Source organism: Seriola dumerili, unplaced genomic scaffold (assembly GCF_002260705.1).
Source record: "Seriola dumerili isolate Sdu_G_001 unplaced genomic scaffold, Sdu_1.0 BDQW01000149.1, whole genome shotgun sequence".
Classification (NCBI taxonomy): Eukaryota; Metazoa; Chordata; class Actinopteri; order Carangiformes; family Carangidae; genus Seriola; species Seriola dumerili.
Window position 1 is genome coordinate 17,113,108 of NW_019174404.1, and position 20,184 is coordinate 17,133,291.

A 20,184-nucleotide genomic window follows, 5' to 3' on the forward strand; every position below is an offset into this window, starting at 1 on the left:
TCACAAAGACAGGAGGAGGTTGAGGCCTTGTTTTTGTTGATGTTTGAAGCTTCTCCTTGTGTACATGGTTCACACTCTCAGTCCTCCGTGAATTGGAGTGCAATTTGACCCGACAGTCGGTGATTAGACAGATTGGTCACACTTGGTTGAGGAGTGCTTACGAACATGTCACCAGTGGAGATCGCATTGGTGCTGTGCTCGAGGAGGAGAGTGTGTGTCTTTTTGTTGATTTGATGATTTTATTCCCATTACAGAGAGAGCACGCACAGGAAAGATAAATTAATTGGCTGCACACGCGAAAAAGGTCAGCACGGCTCGGATCAAAGTAAAACAAATTGTGAGATTTCGACACAGCCCTGGCCCGCTCGCAATGTCACGGACGTCTACGCAGAGCCATTGAATGCACCACGGCAAATGGTGAAAGAATGGTTAAAAAAAAAAAAAAAAAAAAAAAAAAAGAAATGAGTGAGTAACAATAAGCTGATTAAACGAAGAGCTGCAAATGCCGAGTACTTTGTGTAGTTTCACCAGGCAACTGACACCACAGGACACCAGGCACCAAGGCCTCATCATGGGCTCCGATTCCAGCTGCATGTGGTCAGCGAAGGCTCAGCAATCCCAGCACAAGAAGGGAGATAAAAGTAAACAAAACTGCTCTGCCCCCCGGAGCAAATACACGCTGGATTCTCACTCAGTTTCAATATCGCAACTTTTAATGAAAACCACCGACAGTGTTCTTGAGCAGAAAAAGACGTAGAGCAATGAAGAGTTTGAGAGTTTCCTGGGACCATAGTTGATAATGACTTATTAAACTGGAAGCCTGTCTGGAATAATAATTAACACAGACTATTGTCCCCCAAAATGTAATTTACATCGTGTGTAGCTGACCAGATTTCATGGAACTATAGTGCATCTGCCAGAGCAAACAGCACAAGCACCAACAGTCTTTTTACAACAGGAAGCAAAAAAGAAATAAGGTTGAAGAGAAATTGGCACAATTTTTTTTTTTAGAAACAGCAGCACCTCTAAATTGTTTGAGGCAGCGGCTGCAAAATGTCTCAACCACCATCTCGACTGTTTATAGTGTTTGTACCACGGTATCGCAGTTCCAATGGGAGGGGGTAAAGTACACTTTGCAGACTTGAAAGAAATGAATCAGAGAGAGAGATCTTACTTGGCACAACAGAGGTGGGAAAAAAAAATTGTAAATGCTCAGTGGATCATGAGCACCAGGATGCGTTTTTTTTTTCTTTTTCCTAGCTTGAAATTGCTGTTTAGAGTGATTCTTATCGACTGTTTCAGTAAGTGCCACATTCCAAGTTCACTGGAAATGAAGCACCGCTGTTCTGACCACAGCACTGTATGAGTGCACTGAGGTTCAACCCACAGTACATCTTTCCTGTAGAGCCAAAACATTTCCACAGTTGAAACATACAGACACTTTTACCACGTCCCGCACCATTACGCAATCTAGAGGCCTGTTTTTAAAGAAGTTGGGGCTGGGGTTCACAGCATTTTATTATATTCAAATCCTTTCAAATGCTTTATTAAATCCAATTAAGATTTTTTATTTTCCTCTTTTCACAAGTAAATAGAGTTATGAATAACTAAACCTAAAAGACTCATTTTTGATCTGTAATCACCTGTTTCTCCCTGAAAAGGCTGACATTGTTTTTAGTGGCAGCCTAATTAATGTTAAATCTGTAGCTACTATCTGAAGCAGCACGAAATATGAAACGCTGATTGACTTTGTCAGACACATTTAAATGACAGGTGCAGCCTTATTACTTTACAAACGGTATGTTTCACTAAGTACTTGCTCCTAACACTGGAAACGCTGGTGGATAATTATTAAGTTCACAATCTGAAAATATCTGTTATTTTAATTTGTGTTTTAATTTGTTTTTCTCTTACATGTAATGGAAGCAGTGTCTTGTAAGCGATGCGGGCTGGGCATCTTTGTATGACACCTGCATAAAAACTATTCAGTTATTCAGTCATCACCGTGGTGTTGCTGAACTACAAAAATACAGACTTGTTTCCACTCACGGTCGTAATGTTAAAACGTTTATTTTCCCTTATCTGCTGCCAAGGAGAGAAACAAGTATATAAACCAGACAACAAAATTTTTTATTTTAATCATTAAAAAAATCAAAGTTATTTGGTACCACTGATCTTATCTGCCAACGTTTGAAGAGTCAGCACCAGATAAAAAGTTATTTGAATGTTTTCTACATTGCTCTCTGATAGAAAAAGAGTTCCTTGGCATCAGAACTTAACAAATCCGACCAGAAACTAGATCCAAAATGGAAACAGCAACTGCAACTCAAAGTAGAAGAGCCTTGTGGTAGTTCTAATATTTTACTTAATTACGTTTATACTCCTATGCTCTGACTCTGTTCATAGTGGTGGTGGTTGGTTGGGAGGGGGGGGGCGGGGGGTGTGACAGCGGGCCCACAGATGATTTTTGCCCTAGGGCCCTCCAGGTGAGTTTATCTGCCCCCCCCCCAAAAAAAAAGAAATAAAATAGAAGCAGAGGACTATTTTGAAAAACCTCTAAGTTACTCATAGATGCAACAATGTCTCTGACAGGGGGAGGGGAGGTGGTTTTTATTCAAGACTGGTCTTTTTTACTCCCAAAATATGAATATGAATTATGAGTTCATACAACCACTGGCTCTTTTGTGGCAAACGTAATTATCCCGAGACCCCCCCCCACACACACACACACACACAGTGTTGTCATCTCAGTCAGCAGCGTCTCCTTCTCTCCTCTGGCGACGTGCGCCCACAGGCTGGTTGATAACCACGGAGGAGCCAGGAGGGGAAAGAAGAAGAGGAGGAGGAGGAGGAGGAGGAGGAGGAGGAGGAGGTCTGATATTAGGACATTTTTACTCAACTATCAAAACCAAGCAGGTTGGGAGCCATTAGGAAATGTTTTTCAAGTTTACCATTAGAAGTATTGTTTGCTGGTTTGCTAACTAATCTTAAGGTGATGTTGCCTGCTCGTAAAAGCTCGCTACCTACCGAGGACGGAGGTGGGCGATACTGAAGCGGAGTAAACAGTTACTGAGGTGAAAACGACGAAAACTCAGAAGACTCAGAAAAAGATTTCGACCTGCTGAGGTGCTAACCAGCTGGCCAAGGCTCAGGGTGAGGGACATCTCAGAGGTTGCTGTCACTAAAAGCTTTATTTCTCAGCCTCTGTAGCAAATGGAAACATTAAATAAAAATCATTTAAGACCTTAAATCTTGACAAATGTGCTTGTTTTTTCCAGCAATACCCAATTGCCAAGGCAAAGCCAAAGATTTACAAGAAAAGTCAAAGCTCTAAAATCTCAAATGGTTTTCATTTAATGTTTCTCTCTGCTTCAGAGGCTGTGTGATAAAGGTTTTAGTGAACGCCAACTTTTTCAGAAAACCCTCAGGTTTAAGGAGATCGTTTTCAAACAATGCTCAGCTTTAAGAACCATTTTTATGGGGCGCCTTAGGTCTTAATGTCCACTAAGGAAAGTTTAAGAGTTAGGTCGACAACTATGGATTTCATACATTTGATTCAGTCTGACCACAAGCAGTAATGAAACAATAGTCAACTAATTGTAGTTATTTGTTGAGTAGGTCAGGAAACCACAGGAGGCAGAGAGTGTGCAGTTGAAGTGAGTTCAGCAATTAACAGAATCCTCTCTTGTTTGATTTGTGTTTGGTTCACATGAAACTAGTCAGGAACAAAATGACCATATGCATAATGGCAGTTTAAGTTGCTAAAATGTGAACTTCTTCATGCAGGAAGTAGCAGTCATCGACACAGAGAGGCAGACAAACAGGCAAGAGTTCATATAGGTCAACTATTGTCAGGGTTCCCATGGTCATGGAAACAGCTGGAGCTTTTAAGTATTTGCCAGGCTTGGTGGTGATAGAAATCAAACAGGCATTCATGCCTATAGTGAAGTCATAATAAAAAGATAGAGATATTTTCCTCCATACTGCACATTTGATACGTTTAGTGTCAGATCAAAGGGATAATCCCATACTCCCTCAGCCAAGAAGGTGAAAGGTGAAGATGTTCAGACAGATGCAGAGGGACTTTCAGTGCAGGAAAAACAGGCAGAACAAAATCATGAGACAGAACAGGCCCTGAATTTAAGAGATATTTGCTTGTGATACTGTCATGGAAAAGGTCTGTTTTCTCCTGGTCCATATTTTTGTCATTGGTGTAGTAAACATTAAAAAAGCAAAAAGGCCACTGCGCGCTACTGTCATAATGTTGAAGTGTTTCTTTTCACTTATCTGTGGCCGAGGGCAGAACCGTGTTTGGAAGGAGTATGATAACCAGACAGCAAAGTTTTTACTTTAGTCATTAAAGAAACAAAGTTATTTGGTTCAACTGATCATATCTACCAACGTTTGAAGAGTCAGCACCAGTTAAAAGTGAGAATAACATTATTTGAATGTTTTCTACATTGTTCTCTACTGACAGAAAAAGAGTAAGGACGGACAGAAATTTTGTTGAACGGTTCCTTTGTATCGGAACTTAACAAGTCTGACGAGAAAGTAGATCCAAAATTAGTTACTGGAACTCAACCCTCACCCATTTTTGCCCTAGGGCCCTCCAAGTGAGTTTATGTGGCCATGTGTCTAACCGATGAAGTCACACATCCAGGCCACCCTGATAAATATTTTTCACTTGTGCAACTGCTTCTGGATATTATTCAAAATCACTGTGGCATTGCACTTATGTGTTCATATAAAATGACTGATTCGGATGTGGGTAAAGGCATAGATTTTAGATGGGGTGGGGGCATGGGATACATCCCCCATAATATTTAGGATGTGCAATCCCTCAAATAAAACATGGAAACTCTGCTTCTCTGTAATTTACAGTTGCAATCGCTTTTTTCCCCCTTTTTTTTTTTTTTTTTTACAAACATAAAATTAATCTTGAATCCACCATAAATTGATGCAGAAAAGACAAAAATTAGTGCATGAAAATTTAACACAATGCAGGACATGAAGTATTTGATGCTCAAAATGTTCTTGGGGAGGACCCAACGACCCCCTGCTTAATGTTCAAATGAAACCTACATTAGTTATTTATTGACCTCAGAGGGCCTGGATACATAAGGATTTAAAATCGCAAAAAACCTCCAAAGGAATTATTCTCGTACCTTTGAGGGGATGCAGAGCCAGGGACTTCACAATAAAGGACGCTACTGCCGCTTATTTTCTGTGTCGCACAATAGACTTTTATTTAACCTTCGCTGTTGATGCTGCTTCACAAAAGATGGTTTGCAGTCAGCATTGTGAGGCAGGAGTCCATGGTATAAATGTCGTTCGAATAAACTGTGAACTTACTGACCCGCTGGCAACCCAGCTAAGTTAACAAGCTAACTGTCGGTTAACAAGGTCATTAGCTTGGAGAGCTTTATTTTTCCTCTTTAATAACCTAACCTTGAACAAAACAGTGCGAAAGGGTCAATAGAAGTAAACAAGAGAAGGATGTAAAACAGAGGGTCCAGAGCTATTGAGACTGACTAGAGCACAGCGGTCACAGGAGTTCACCGACCAGCCGCCACATCACCCAGCTTCTGCACTCACCAATTTCACATTGGAGGAGAAAAATGTCACTTCATGGTGTGACTGCAGCTTTGGTCTGCACATGGTTAAAACTACAAGAGCCAAGTGAAACCAAAACTTTGGATTCTGTTCCAGAAGTGAGAACACCTCATTCAAAATCCCACTGACATTTTTAACATTGGTAAATCCAGCTGAGGAACAGAGTCTGTCTCTCAATAGCATGTCATTATGTTCATTGCGTCTTATGTTTAGATAAGGATGGTATTTTTTTTTGTTGTTGTTGTTGAAAAAGAGTCTAATATTGTTCCTCATTCAATATTAAAGTTCTTTTTTAGGTGCCTTGAATGAAAACCATTTCCCAAAAGCCCTAGATGTTCATGGGCTAAAAGTTACAGTTCAACAGAGGAGGCAGGTCCATGAGCGAGTTGAGGAGTCGAGTAACCGAGTAACCGCAACTAGCTCCGACATGTCTGTAAATAAAAGTACCACAGAGAGGACTGAACGCTGTACAAATTCTTAGACATGAGAGATTACAACTAGAAAGGTGGAGAAAATGACTTAAAAAGACTCGCACTGCTACATTTGTAGTTTTTTTTTTTTTTTTTTTGTTCCATGGGAGCTGCTATTAATTCTGTTTCAATCACAGAGGTCTCAGATTCTTATAAAGACTGCTGCAGTGGAGCTGGGTTGTCTTGGAATGTGGAAAGTAAACCTCAGGAGCACACTTCTGGGTTGTTTTTTTTCCAGAAAGATAAATGAAATGTTGAATTGTACTGAGTTACAGAAGCTAGTGTAACACTAGCTGGCTCGTGACATCATGACTTTGGTTCTTTGTGCAGTACACCGATTTCATAAACCATGCTTCTCCTGACTCTCCTGACTCTTCCACCACCCCAATCTCTCCTTTCTGATACGGAGAGAGATGACGTTTGAGTTCACTTCGGCTGCGGTGAAATAAAACTTTTCAGACACTGATAACCTTAAAAAGCAACATAACTGTCAAGTTAAACACACACACACACACACACACAGGCACACCAGTGATATGCAGACACATAGGCAGCAGCCTGAGCTCAGTGCAGAGCTCTACAGGTGCTCATATTTTTGTCCAGATCAATCACATAGCGTCTGGGAGAGTCATCCAACCTCCACAATAACTGGAATGCAACAAAGAGCTTTTCTACCCTTAATCTACTCATTCAGAAAACATTCAGACCCTTTACAATTTTTTCACATTTTTTTTATGTTGCAGCCTGATGCTAAAATAAAAGTAAAAACTAAATTTTAGACATTCTTTTTATTAAAAAAGGAAAAACTGAAATATCACATTGACATAAGTATTCCGACCCTTTGCTGCGACTTTTTAAATTTAGCTCAGGTTCCTCCCATTTCTCTTAATCATCTTTAAGATGTTTCTACACCACCTGTGGTCAGTTCCCTTAATTGGAGATGATTTGGAAAAGCTCACACCTGTCTAAATTAAGTCTCACCTCTGACGATGCATGTCAGAGCAACAACCGAACCAAGCGGTCAAAAGAACTGCCTGCGGAGCTCAGAGACAGGAATGTGTCGATATGCACAGATCTGGGGAAGGACACAAAAACATTTCTGTAGCACCAGATATTCCAAGAGCACGGTGGTCTCCACAATTCTTCAACAGAAGAAGTGTGGAACAAGCAGGAGTCTACCTAGAGCTGGCTGCCCGGCCAAACTGAGTAATTGGGGGGGGGGGGGGGGGTTCCTTGGTAAGAAAGCTCCAGAGATCCTGTGTGGAGATGAGGAGTAACCTCCAAGAGGACGACCAATTCTAAATATCATGTCTGGTTTCCTCCAAACGTGAGGCCAAACAGTTCAATCTTGGTTTCATCACACCAACAGAATTTTGTTTCTCACAGTCTGAGAGTCCTTTAGGTGCTTTTTTGCAAACTTTCACTGAGGAGAGGCTTCAGTCTGGCCACTCTGCCATAAAGCCCAGATCAGTGGAGTGCTGCAGTGATGGTTGTTCAATGCGGCAGAAATTTTTTTTTTTTGTATCCTTCCCCAGATCTGTGCCTCGACACAATCCTGTCTCTGAGCTCTGCAGGGAAGTTCCTTCCCCTTCATGGCTTGGTTTTTGCTCTGATATGCACTGTCAGCTGTGAGACCATATATAGACAGGTGTGTGTCCAATCAGCTGAACTGACCACAGGTGGACTCCAATCAAAGTGTAGAAACATCTCAAAGATGATAAAGAGAAATGGAGGCACCTGAGATAAATATCAAGTGTAATAAATAAGTGTCTATAAATTATGTCAATGTGATATTTCAGTTTTTCCTTTTCAATAAATTAGCAAAATTCTCTAAATTTCATTCAGTCATTATGGGGTATAGAGTGTAGCTTGATAAGGGAACTTTTTTATTATTTTTATTATTATTATTATTATTATTATTATTATTATTATTATTATAGCATTCGGCTGCAACATAAAAAAAAAAAAAGTGAAAAAATTTGAATGGGTCCGAACATTTTCCAAATGCACTGTGCAGCCCCAGTGGATCATACTTTAGTTCCATCAGGTCAGTTTAACATTTACAAACCCCTCATCATGGATTTCATACAGTTTAAGCCATGATTCATGAGTTTTGATCAGTGGGACTGTCTCTGAGTCATAACCACACATCACTAACAATTTTCTCTCTCTGGCTACAGGCCAGACACAACAAAACCACATCCCTCTGAAGCTAGAGGTTGTTAATGAGTATGAAATATTGACTAGGCTGAAAAAAAAAAAAAAAAGGAAAAGAAAAAGAAAAATCAAACCAACGCCCACACTCTCAACAGTCTAGATCATTTAACTATACACCAACAAGAAAAACTGTGCCAGTTAATAACTCATAGTTTTATCATGGTCTCATCGTGGTCAGCTTAGAGTCAGACATTTGGATACATACAGCCTCAGCAGCACTACAACAGCAACAACATGTTTTTTTCTGATAGGAAATGGTTGAGCAGTGTGTATAACAAGTGCTGGGTAATGTTTGCAGCCTGGTGTCACAATTACTACAAGCAGAACACCTTTATCTGGATCCTTTAAAGATCTGCACATTTTAAAATCAGACTGAGACTGAGGAGAGAGGATTGTAAGCAAATAGAGTCACCGCCTGGCAGCTTTATGCCTCGGCCAGTCCAGTGCAGTTTACATGCATGTGTGTTCGCATGAGTCTCACACACATCTTCAACGATCTATACAATGACCACAGTTGCAAGGCGCACACCCAAGATAAGTGCCACTTGTTGAGCATCCAACCGAATTTGAAATATAGTCACAATCTCCCCCTTCAGTTCCTGAGTTATGACTTTTGACCTTTTGCCACCAAAATATATAAATCAGTTCATCCAGTGAGCGTTTGTACCAAATTTGAAGAAATTGCCTCAAGGCGTTCCTGAGCATCCACGATCACGAGAATGAGACGGACGGACAACCTGACAACATAATGCCCCGAGGCTCCGGCTGTTGCCTGCGTGGAGCTGTAAAAAAACCCAGCACTCTATTCAGCATGTCCTCTTCTTTGAGGAAAATTAAAACTACCCTGTGGTTATCCAAGGTTGTGTCAGCACTCAAATAGCTACTGATGTACAGTTTATTATCTAAATTTACCTGCCATTTCTTTTAGAAAAGGATTTTTTCCACTGTTAACTACCTAAAAAAAAAAGAATTCAAGCCGAGAGCTACGACTTTGACAGTTGCTGTATTTATAACAACTATCAGAAATAGATGCATAAGGGGCATATTCTCATTTATTTGCAATAGTTGATATGCAGACAGGTCTGGCTTCCACAGCAAAACTGCAAGCATACATTTTGCAAATTGTGAGCTTGCATTTTTTTTGCAAACATGTCATAAGTTGCAAACATGCACGTTTGAGAAATCGTGCCCAACTGTGTGGCACATTACCTCTGGTTTGCCAGTACCCACACACAATGCTGCCTGGTAATTTTAAATTTAAAAACGGTCCAACTTATTAAAGGATTTTCCAAAAATCCATTGAAAAACAGCCCAGAGATACAGCTCATAAACATAATCTATCATTTTAAATGAGACAACTTTGGTCAGTTCTCCTAACACGGCTTTACCACGCTCCTAATTACCACATTTACTGGAACTGAACCCCTTTCAGTCGGGACACACTCTCACCCAAGATTGCTAGCAACAAAGCGGTAAAACTACATATGAAAAACTGTCTTCACATTCAGATACCGCAGAACTGACTTAGCCTACTTTAAATGCCAATACAATGATTGCGCCTTTTTATAAAGGTTAAGCATAAAGTCGCCAGTCATCTCATTTATAGTGACAGATTATGTTCATCAATGCAGCAGCATGTCTCCACAATCTGTTTTTAATGTATTTTTGAACACAGCAAGAGCTTATGACTCAGAGGTGCTGGGGAAACCTGCAGCAGCCTCTGACTGTGGTACAGTAAATACACAGTGCGTGACTCTGTACAGACTGGTTACACTCGAGTTATTATAGAGCAGTACAAATAGCTTTAACTAGCAATATCTGTTTTATTTATATATACGTTTTTAATGTTCTTATGGATCAAATAATTTCTTATGTAAAGATATTTTCATAAACCTAAATTGCCACTTTCTAATTTATAGTCTGTCGTTATGCCTCTGCGACGGCGACAGCCAGGGCCAGAGGCATTATGCGTTCGGGTTGACAGTCCATCTGTCCAATTGTTGTGAAAGAGATATGTCAGGGAACTGTTTGAGGGAACTTCTTAAAATTTGGCATAAACAGTCATTTGGACTCAAGGATGAACTAATTCGATTTTGGTGGTCAAAAAGGTCAAGAGTGCGGTGAACTCCGAAAACACGGTTTTGGGTTCTTGAATGTGATATCTCAAGATTGCCTTGAGGGTATTTTTGTTTAGATTTGGTACAAACATTCACTTGGACTAAAAGATGAACTGATTCAATTTTGGTGGTCCAAGTTCAAAGGTCAAGGTCACTGTGACTTTAAACAAGTTTTTTGGCCATAACTCAAATTCATAAACTAGTGACACAATTTAACACAAATGTCTGTAAAGATAAAATGAAGTGATGATATTTTATATCCAGATGGTCAAAGGTCAGCTTCACTGTGACATCATAATGTTCTGCAAAAAGACTTCTGGCCATTATTCAAGGCTCTAACTCAGGAAGGGAAGATTGTGACTGTGTTTCCTGCAACTTGACTGGTTGGCTGAGGCAAACAACCACAAGGCAGTAATTCTAGTTCTTTATCATACATTAACTCTTTTAGCTGCAAATTTTCTTTCAAGGCTTGTTTGTTCTGACTGAAAGTACAAGTCAAAAATTTGTTGTGTTGACACATAATTGACTATTTGAAGTTTTTGGGGAATATTCGCATCTGCTATTTTGCAGAGAGTTAAATGAGAAGACTGACAGCCTGGCTCGCTTCTAAGGGAACAAAAGGCTAAAACTCCATAATTAACATGTATAATGATACATTCATACAATGAACCAAAGTTTAAAAATGATGTGATGAAGTGGTCACGGAGGTTGTGTGCCAGACCATTTCTTGTCCAGGCGCAGTGACTGCCTGTAAAACCACACATCGTCATTTTTACACTTTGGTCTTTGAACAGATTGGACAAATGATACAGTATAATATGTTAATTTGTGAGCTGTAGCCGCTGCTGGGAGGTGTATCTTATCGTCTTTGGACAGAGCCAGTCTAACTGTTTTGCCCTGTTTCCAGTCTTTGTGCTGAGATAAGTTAGCCGGCTGCTGGCAGTAGCTTCATATTTGGCATACAGACATGAGAGTATCATCTTGTCATCCAACTCTTGGCAGAAGAGCAAATTAGTGTCTTTCCTAATATGTCAAACCGTTGCTTCAAAGTAAATCATTAATAAAAGATGAACATCAAGTTTCTCATGTAAAAATGTGGCTGCTGAGAATTAGATGAAGCTGTTTTATATGTTCACCAACAATTGAGAAATACATATTTGTCTGAACAGAGGCACTAGAAATGTAAAGACGGGATTTGAAGGAAAGCAACTAGGCGTGTAATGATGTGGGAGTTGTGTTCTTCATGGCAAACGTGCTTATTTGATGTTTCTATGTCACAAATCCTCCTTTAAATAACTCCGTAGGTAAATTACCTTATATGCATTAGGTAGATAATTTCCCTATGCATCAGTAAATCCTCTGTATGCAGCACCACGCTTGTATGTCAATATCCTGCAAGGTCAATAAACTGTAGCCAGGATGGAGCTCTCCCCATGTGCACCAAACTCACTGAAATGTGGTATTATACATCTTTCGCAGTCATCCTTGTTCAATCTTCCACTCAGAGTGGCTCCATGGGGAATCAAAAGCACTTGATGTATTTCCTCTCTATTGTATATTCATTGTTTGAATAGGCTTGTCTCACAGAGTTTTACTGCTCAAATACCAGCATGGTCGACTGTGTGATAATCTCCCCATCCCAAATCCATCCAACATGTGTGAGATTATTACATGTGGTTTGTTAAGCAGTAAAGATAACTAGATGAAAGAAATTAGTCCAACTTGTCCTAAGATTTTCTAAAAATGTACCTTTTATTTTGATATTGGAGTATAATGTGCGTGTTGTTTTGTCTCCCTCCATCTGTCATGGACTCGATGAAATAAAGAATACACTTTGAAAAACGCAGTGAAATCAGGAGTGTGGTTTGAATGGGGGATGGGTGTCTTTACGTTGGCACTATGGGAGGAGTACTTTGGGGTGAATGTAGATTTTGAGGAACTAATGTGGGACTGTTTATATTTCTAAAAATTATTTTTATTCCCATTTCAAATACGAATCCTCTGACACCAAACAACTGCTTTTAGTGCATTTTTTTTTTTCTTTAAGTGCAGTTGTCTGTCTGAAGTGGTGAGAAAACTGTCCACAACAATCCACTATCAGCTGGGTAGAAGGGACAAGGCAGATTTCTTTATATCTCACTTGGAAATGAATGGGGACATTAAAATGCATAAGTTTCCTGCCTTGAATCTAAATAAAAATGCTAATGAAACGCTGTGGGTATTAATAATGCAGGGGACGAGTTTCCTTTTATTTGCTAAGGAAACATTTCAAGAAAGGTTCTTAACAGTGACAGCACTACTTGTTTTGATGTATCAGGATTTATGACACTACATATCCTCTTGATATTTTAAAAATTAAAACACCATCTAATTAAGACTTTAATTACTGCCTGGTTTTGTAGTTAGCTGAATAATGGAATATGACTGTGCATAATACTGTATTATATATGTATCTTTGCACTTCCTACAGAGACTAATTATAAGCTTTAAAAAAAAGGCTAATTTATGATGTAACACTGGATTCTGCCCTTTGGCCCATTTCACCAATCTCATGGGTACCACCTGCCATTAGTTCATACGCCATAAGGAGATTAAAGTAAAAATGTGGAGTCATCTGACAGGAAATGATATCTATATATATAATGATTTTGTACAGTATTATTACACATTTAACAGCATAAAGAGGAAATTCTTGAAAGGGTCAACTAACGTGCCACGTGTTTGCATTCTCACTCGAGGGTCATTAAATTATACTTTTCACTTTGAAGAGCCTGACTCCAGTGATAGGAGGAAAATTGAATATTGTTCAGGCAATGAAAGAGACTAAATGTAACCTTTTTTTAAAAAGAAACTGAAATTCACTTTTACAATATAAAGGCTGACTGTTTTGTGTCCTTTTCCAATTACCTGAGTAGCTCCAGGAAAAATGAAAAGCTAAAGAGAATACATGTTCATGCTCCAACAGGAGTGATTTGGTTAAAATATGATTGACTTTCTGAATACAAAAGCATCGACTTTCACACTCCACTGGGGTTTAATTATGCTTTTGCAGCTCCTGCCAAGACAAACCCTCAGGCCTGTGACCACAGGGGGCTGGAAATTTTATATGACATGCATGTCACTTATTTTTTTATGCCTTTAAACTGCGACGAGCCAAAGTTTTATTGTCTGACATCATATTGAATCCCCTTCTATTTAATCCCATTTGTTGTGATCTGAGTTTTGGGGTGTCTTTGCTGCTTGTTCCTTCTGTAAAGGTTATGTTGACCAACAAGTCGATATCACCAACAGTCAGCGCAGTCCTGTAAGGCTGAGTGTGAATAATTATTGAACCTTTCTAAATATTTTAGTGGCAGTATTGTTTAGCATATTTGCTCAGAGAGGAAGCTGTCATGCTTACTTCTCAGGAGGATTGTGAAATTGTGAACATAGTCAACACGTGGTTCATTTAAGTGCGAGTTAAATCCTGGAAGTAAATTGGCAACAAGCCTATTGCACCAGCTCTTTGTAAGTTTAGCCTAAGTGTTTACTAAGTGGACATTTAGCATTAATAAATCAAAAACAGACAGCATGACTAAGTGAATAAGTTCTTACTTTGAGATGTACTAATAAATATTTTCACCCATTAACTTTCAAGTGTAACGGTTGCGTAGCTACAAAGTGGAAATGCTAACGTTAACTTGCTAATGTATGACCCGTTTAGACTTAAGAGGAAAAATGTATTAAATATTGTCAACACATCTGACTCAAGAGTGACACTTGATGAAATACTCATGCTTAATAATGTATTAAACATAAATTACATTTAATAAAAATGACACAAAATACCTCAAATTTACTGTTTTACTTGATGACTAATAATAATTTGGATGAAGGTAAAATATATCACAACACTGTTGCGTATTGTTAGCACCACGAGTTACAGAGATGCCCCGGCCTACAAATCATATTCTCCACACATAAGCGAACATGCTTGTTTGGTAAAAGGCCCAACAAAATTCACATCATCATTTTTGATTTTTTTTTTTCCAATGAAAATGAAATGCAAAAATCATCATTTCAACTGAAATCATGACTCGTATTGCAATCGCAATATCTGCCAAAAATAATCACAATACAATTTCTTTTGTATATCGTGCACAAAACCAAACCATAATCCTGAAAATCATCCTTCTTTATAGCAAATCTGAAAATACAGTTTGAAAAGGCTTCAAATAAAGCATAAATCTCACCTTTCTACTGCTTGTCCAAGTCAATTTGTCTTCTTTGCCTCGTTGTGGTGCACTAAGCCGTAATGGGCTCATAACTGCCCCCTGAGGCCAGAGGGCAGAAAACACCCACTGGTACCTGATGGGTGGTGAGAACCACGGTTGTAGTGGTTTGCCCCCCCCCCAGCAGCTACAAGAGGCAACAATGAGCCCATTCCACACTCAGAAAACCAAACTTTGATAAGCAACACAAGTGGTGAGATTCATGTTTTGTCTGAAGCGTTTTCAAACTGTGTTTCTTACAGTTTTACAAAATAAAAGACTTAAAAAGTTTAACTGGTTGGGCCGTCGAGTGGTGCAGTGGGGTTGAGCAGGCGCCCCATATGTAGAGGCTACAGTCCTCGCTGCAGTCGGCCCCGGTTCGAATCCCGCATTGGACGGCCCTTTACTGCATGACATTCCCCCTCTCTCTGCCTCCCCATTTCCTGTCTCTCTCTACTGTGCTATCATAAAGGCATAAAAAGCCCAAAAAAATATACTTAAAAAAAAGATTAACTGGTTGATTTTGCAAACGTACACCTGGTTAACCATCCCCACCTCCATTCATAGCAGCACACAGCTGCTCTCCTGAGCTTTCCTACCAGGCCTTTTGGGACTTTCTGCCATGTAGTGGACACCTGAATGTGTCTTGGTGCAACCTCATTTAGTAAATCATTGGTTTGAAACTAGCTAGTTGTACCAAGATCTTAGGAAGTAATTTGCATACAGACTTATGTAATAGATTTAAAATTAGCCGATGCAACTCATGAACCTCTGTAGTGTTTGCAATGACAGAGAATGATGTCTACAGAAACGTACATTGTGCATTTTCACGTTTTCACATAACAAAGACACCGCTTGAAATAAGAACGGGCTTTAGTTTCTCCCAGCATAGGGAGGCAGGAAAACACTGCAGCCCTGCCTGTCCATCACAACACTAATATACCATGACATACAATTCATACACACAACCAGAGCGATGCACGCATACACTGTAGGCACAGACCTGTTTAGAAGGGAGGAACCAGTCTACTGTATCTTAACAACTGTTGAACCAGCTTTTACTCTAAATAGCAAGCTGCCTTTGATTTACCTCTTACTTCTCCTGTGCCTTGGATTACTGAGAATCTTCATACTAATCAGGATTCGAAAACTTCATCATTAGAGGACAACTAATATGCACCGAGTGTGCAATCCTGACAATAAAAAGAGGAGAGGAGTGCCTCTCCAGGCCTTTTATCTAATTTATCAGTGACTGCCAATCACTGAAGTGGAGTCAGTTTATCTGCATGTTTCAGAAAGCAAAATGTAAGATTTTTAAAGAGCTTGTTCCAGAGGCTGAATTTGATTGAAGGTCATTTCCAAAAACAAATAATTAAGAGACGAGGCTGACATGACCTGTTTATAAGGGTTGATGTAAATTGGCAGAGTAAGAACTGGATCCCAGGAAATAAATTGCATTGGGACATGAAGCCCAATAGTATTTGCCACAGCATTAGAAATGCATTTTGTGTTGCAAAATCAGGGTCTTGAATATTCTGGAATGTCAGGAATGCAGTGATAAGATAATATAGGACACTACATGTGAAAAAAACTATTATATTTCACAACTGTCCACATTAATTCAGCCATAAAACTGAGCCCATCGCAGCCTTTCTGTTTAAAATGGTTTAAGGACCTGCAAAATCCTGAGTTTAATTACTGTGGAAGCACAATCAAGCCCGTGCTTAACACCCTGAGATTGCACACCAGGTGATCATAAATGTGCATGATGACAGGCATGACAGACATAACAGTGTTTGTGGGAGAGTCCACTGCAATAAGAAAAAAACTCTGCTTACTGTATAATTTTAGCCATCAGCCGTCAGTGGTAAATGGAGAGTGGGATGTGTGTGAAAACTGAACACACTCTAAGCAGAATTAAGCTGCAGACTAGTGTCCCTTGAGGCTCAGGTATCCAGTTTTAAAAGCAAATGCTTTGTGAACAGAAAGTGCCCACAATGCAGGACTCCAGGGACTACTGAAGTTAAAGGTGCTATGTGTCCAGTGGAGGCAATGAGAGGCCGGCCCTTGAACTGCATGCTGCAAGTGATGGGTTATATTTAGACCAAGAGGATCTGTTTACTGAAGTAAATATTAAAAAACTTTACATATGACTTAAGGGGACAGGAAAGCAATGGAAGGTGTCCATGCAAAGATGTAGAACTATGTATATTATAATTTCCCCTCGTTTCTGGTTAGATTGTGTTTTAGGCCACATATGATGTCGAGTGTTAGATTTTGCTTTAAACAGCCTACACAGTGAATATGAAAGGTTAATAAAAAAGGTCAAAATCATTTGTTTCCTTGTTCAAGTAGCCTAACCACAGTACCCAATTAAGTTCTGAAGAGAGTACATAAATGTCTGTGTCTGACAAAGGTAAATAATGGCACAGTCATCACATAACTGAGGAACAAGAATTGTACAGGGATCTGGCAATACATTAATCTGGCACTCACTGAAACTGTTTTATATTTTAATCACAGACACACAGAGAGGCTACTGGTCATTCAGATCTCTTGGGAAGTAAAGCCAATCCTGACACCATCCTGTTAGAAACGTCCAAAAAATATAAAGTTATAAGAGTTAAGCCACTGTAGTGTTTGTGTCTGTATGACATATAACCCATCAAACTACAATCAACCAAAACGCGCCGTTTCACCACAAGGAAGGAACGTCCCACCAGCCTCCATTCACGCATCCACTAATCCAACGTGTACTTGATTATCATTCAAATAACATGACTTTAACAACGAGACAGAGGAACTTTAGGAAATTGGCATAGTCTTCTAGTGGTTTCGGCTTACATGTTACGATGAATGGGACACGATGCACTGCCCTGTTTCAACGAAATTTGTTCCAAACTTGTAGCCTCGTACACATCGATTGCACCCGCCCTGGCAGATGTAACGTTATTTGCATTGGAGATGGACAGCGACTTATTTTTGAATGCTATTTATAAAAGTTGTCAGTTTTGTCATGTAAGAGCGCCACGTTTTTTTAGATATAGGCCGAATTATGCAGATGTTGCTACTGATTCGGAAAGGATTTACATCTGAAAGCCAGATAACAATTCACAAGTGTTTGTAAGTAAGGAAAGCTAAAGAATCGTTTTTTTAAAGGTAGTCTGGAGTTCACGCTGCACATCAAAGAATAGCACGGCGTGCAGCTGCCCCTTCACACAGTGCATCTCAAGGGAATAGGACAAATTGATCTGTGCTTTAAGTTTATTCAAATAAATCTTAATGAACAGGTTTACTTGCCGAAGTTGGAACCAAAAGGCAGGCGGGTCGCTCGATCAGCTCAGGTTGCTGTTTCCCGGTCACATTCATTTCCCATAAAACCGCTTTCTCTGTCCGCTGACTTCGACGAGAGTTTTTCAAGTCATTTATCCAGCAATTCAATGCAAGTGTTATTCACCGGCGTCCCGTTCAACGACAGAGTCAGACGGAGAAACCATGCCTATGCGCTCTAGTAGGCTTTTTTTCAAACATGTAAAGCTGCGTGTATCCTGCAATTACAACAATTTTGCCTGCTGCAGAGACAAATTAGTCACAGCGATCGTTGCTTATTTCTCCGGCTCAGCCCTAACTGTCAGCGCACTGTGGCTCGTCTGCTGCTGCTCATCAGTCTGCATGTCTCTCCACCTGCTGCCTGTCCTCCCATTAACCATTCCTGCGTCAAACCACAGGACGTTAACCCATTCACTGATATTTAAATTCTGGGTGCATGATGGCGTTTAATCAGCATAAATCACGGCTATATATCATTTTTCTGTCTTTAATTAGTGCCAGGAGTGGCGGTAGTAGCACTATATTGGTGGGGTAAATTACAGTCAGTTAAATTAGTCTTGCATCACCAAGATACAAAACAACAAAATGAGAGATCAGCGTAGAGCTGACTAGAAGTCAGTCCTTCAACTCTGTGTTCAGGTGAAGCTTGCCAGCTTCCCTGAGCATGTTAGGTCTTAATGGGTGCTGGCACACATTAGTTTCTGTGGACATTTGGGAACACTTACAGGCATGGCTTGAGGGGAGCGGGCCTTGCTCATTTTTCTGGTGGAGGGGAGATGGGTCAGAGATGATTATTTGAGCCAGCCTTAACATTGACTCCTTATCACTGGCCTGAAGGAACCGGTGTTGCTGTCTGACTCCTACAACCTTCAGGTTTAACTTTGGATTTTAGAGGTATGAAAAGGTCTATACAAAGAATATGGCACTTCTTCCCATTACCATCACACTATCAGGAGTAATAGAGGTTGTAAATAGACTCTCAAACACCTAAGTGCACACTGCACCTGACAGATGGTTTCACTTTGTATGGCTACAAGTCTATAATTAGTGATAGACTTTTCCTTTGTGTTTTTTATGCTCAGGTTTAGAGGTTTAGATATATCTGGGAGGGTTACAATAATGGACCGCTGCAGTGCACTATATTACAGGAAAGCACTATCATCAGAGAGTATGAAAAGGTATTATCAGAGGATTGGAAAAGGTGTGATTCTTACAAAATACTACTTTAGCTTCATACTTCAATGACAGACATCCACTCCTGGAATTATATTTTTACCTGCAAAATCTGATGAGATGATGTTCTAGCACTTGTTATGGATTTCAGCGAAATCTCCCTCAACCTTTTGTTGGCTAGTTCGAATTCAGTATGCATCCTTGGGTTTTATTTAAACATTTCTACAGGCAGAGCAGAGCCGCAAAGGTAAAAAAAAAAAAAAAAAAAAAAAAAAAAAAGCTTTAATGTTTGAAAGAAAGCTCAGGAGTAAGAGATTTTTGGCCAGCTCTAGGAAGAGTCCTGGTTGTTCCACACCTTCTATTTAAGAATTATGGAGGCCACTGTGTTGATGGGAACCCTCAATGCAGCAGATATGTTTTTGTAGCCTTCCCCAGATCTGTGCCTCAACACAATCCTGTCTCTGAGCTCTGCAGGAAAGTTCCTTCCACCTCATGGCTTGGTTTTTGCTCTGATATGCATTGTCAGCTGTGAGACTTAATATAGACAGGTGTGAGCTTTTCCAAATCATGTCCTATCAATTGAATTTACCACAGGTGGTCTAGAAACATCTCAAAGATGATCAAGAGAGATATGGGAGGCAATTGAGCTCAATTTCAAGTGTCATAGCAAAAGGGTTAGCAAAAATTACTTTTTTATTTTGGTATGATGCTGCAACATAACAAAATGTGAAAAAAATAAAGGGGCATGGATACTCTCTTAAGGCAATGTACATACCACACTTTATGTACCCCTTAAATAAAGCAGTTAATATATTAAAATACATCTAAAGAAAATGTAATGTAATGCTCACAATACAGAAATGCATTTTCAATCCACTGTACTAAGGTTCCTTTAGTAAATACGCTGATAACAGTACTGATGGACTGTGTCAAACTTGATTGCTGTACAGCCTCAAAAATAAATCAAGGCAGCTGTGTTAACACACTTACTTTCTCTCTCAACAAGAATAGAAA

At 39.7% G+C, this 20,184-nt stretch overlaps 1 protein-coding gene across 2 annotated transcripts in view; it reads right to left on the reverse strand.

Moving 5' to 3' along the window:
* Positions 1-18,306, reverse strand: part of sntg2 (syntrophin gamma 2) — an 88,053-nt gene extending 69,747 nt beyond the window's left edge. For both annotated transcript variants that reach the window (XM_022750583.1, XM_022750582.1), the window contains exon 1: positions 17,968-18,306. In XM_022750583.1, the coding sequence (XP_022606304.1) occupies positions 17,968-18,036 (69 nt within the window). In that variant the 5' untranslated portion in view covers positions 18,037-18,306. The remainder of the gene's footprint in view (positions 1-17,967) is intronic.
* Positions 18,307-20,184: the final 1,878 nt, after the last annotated feature.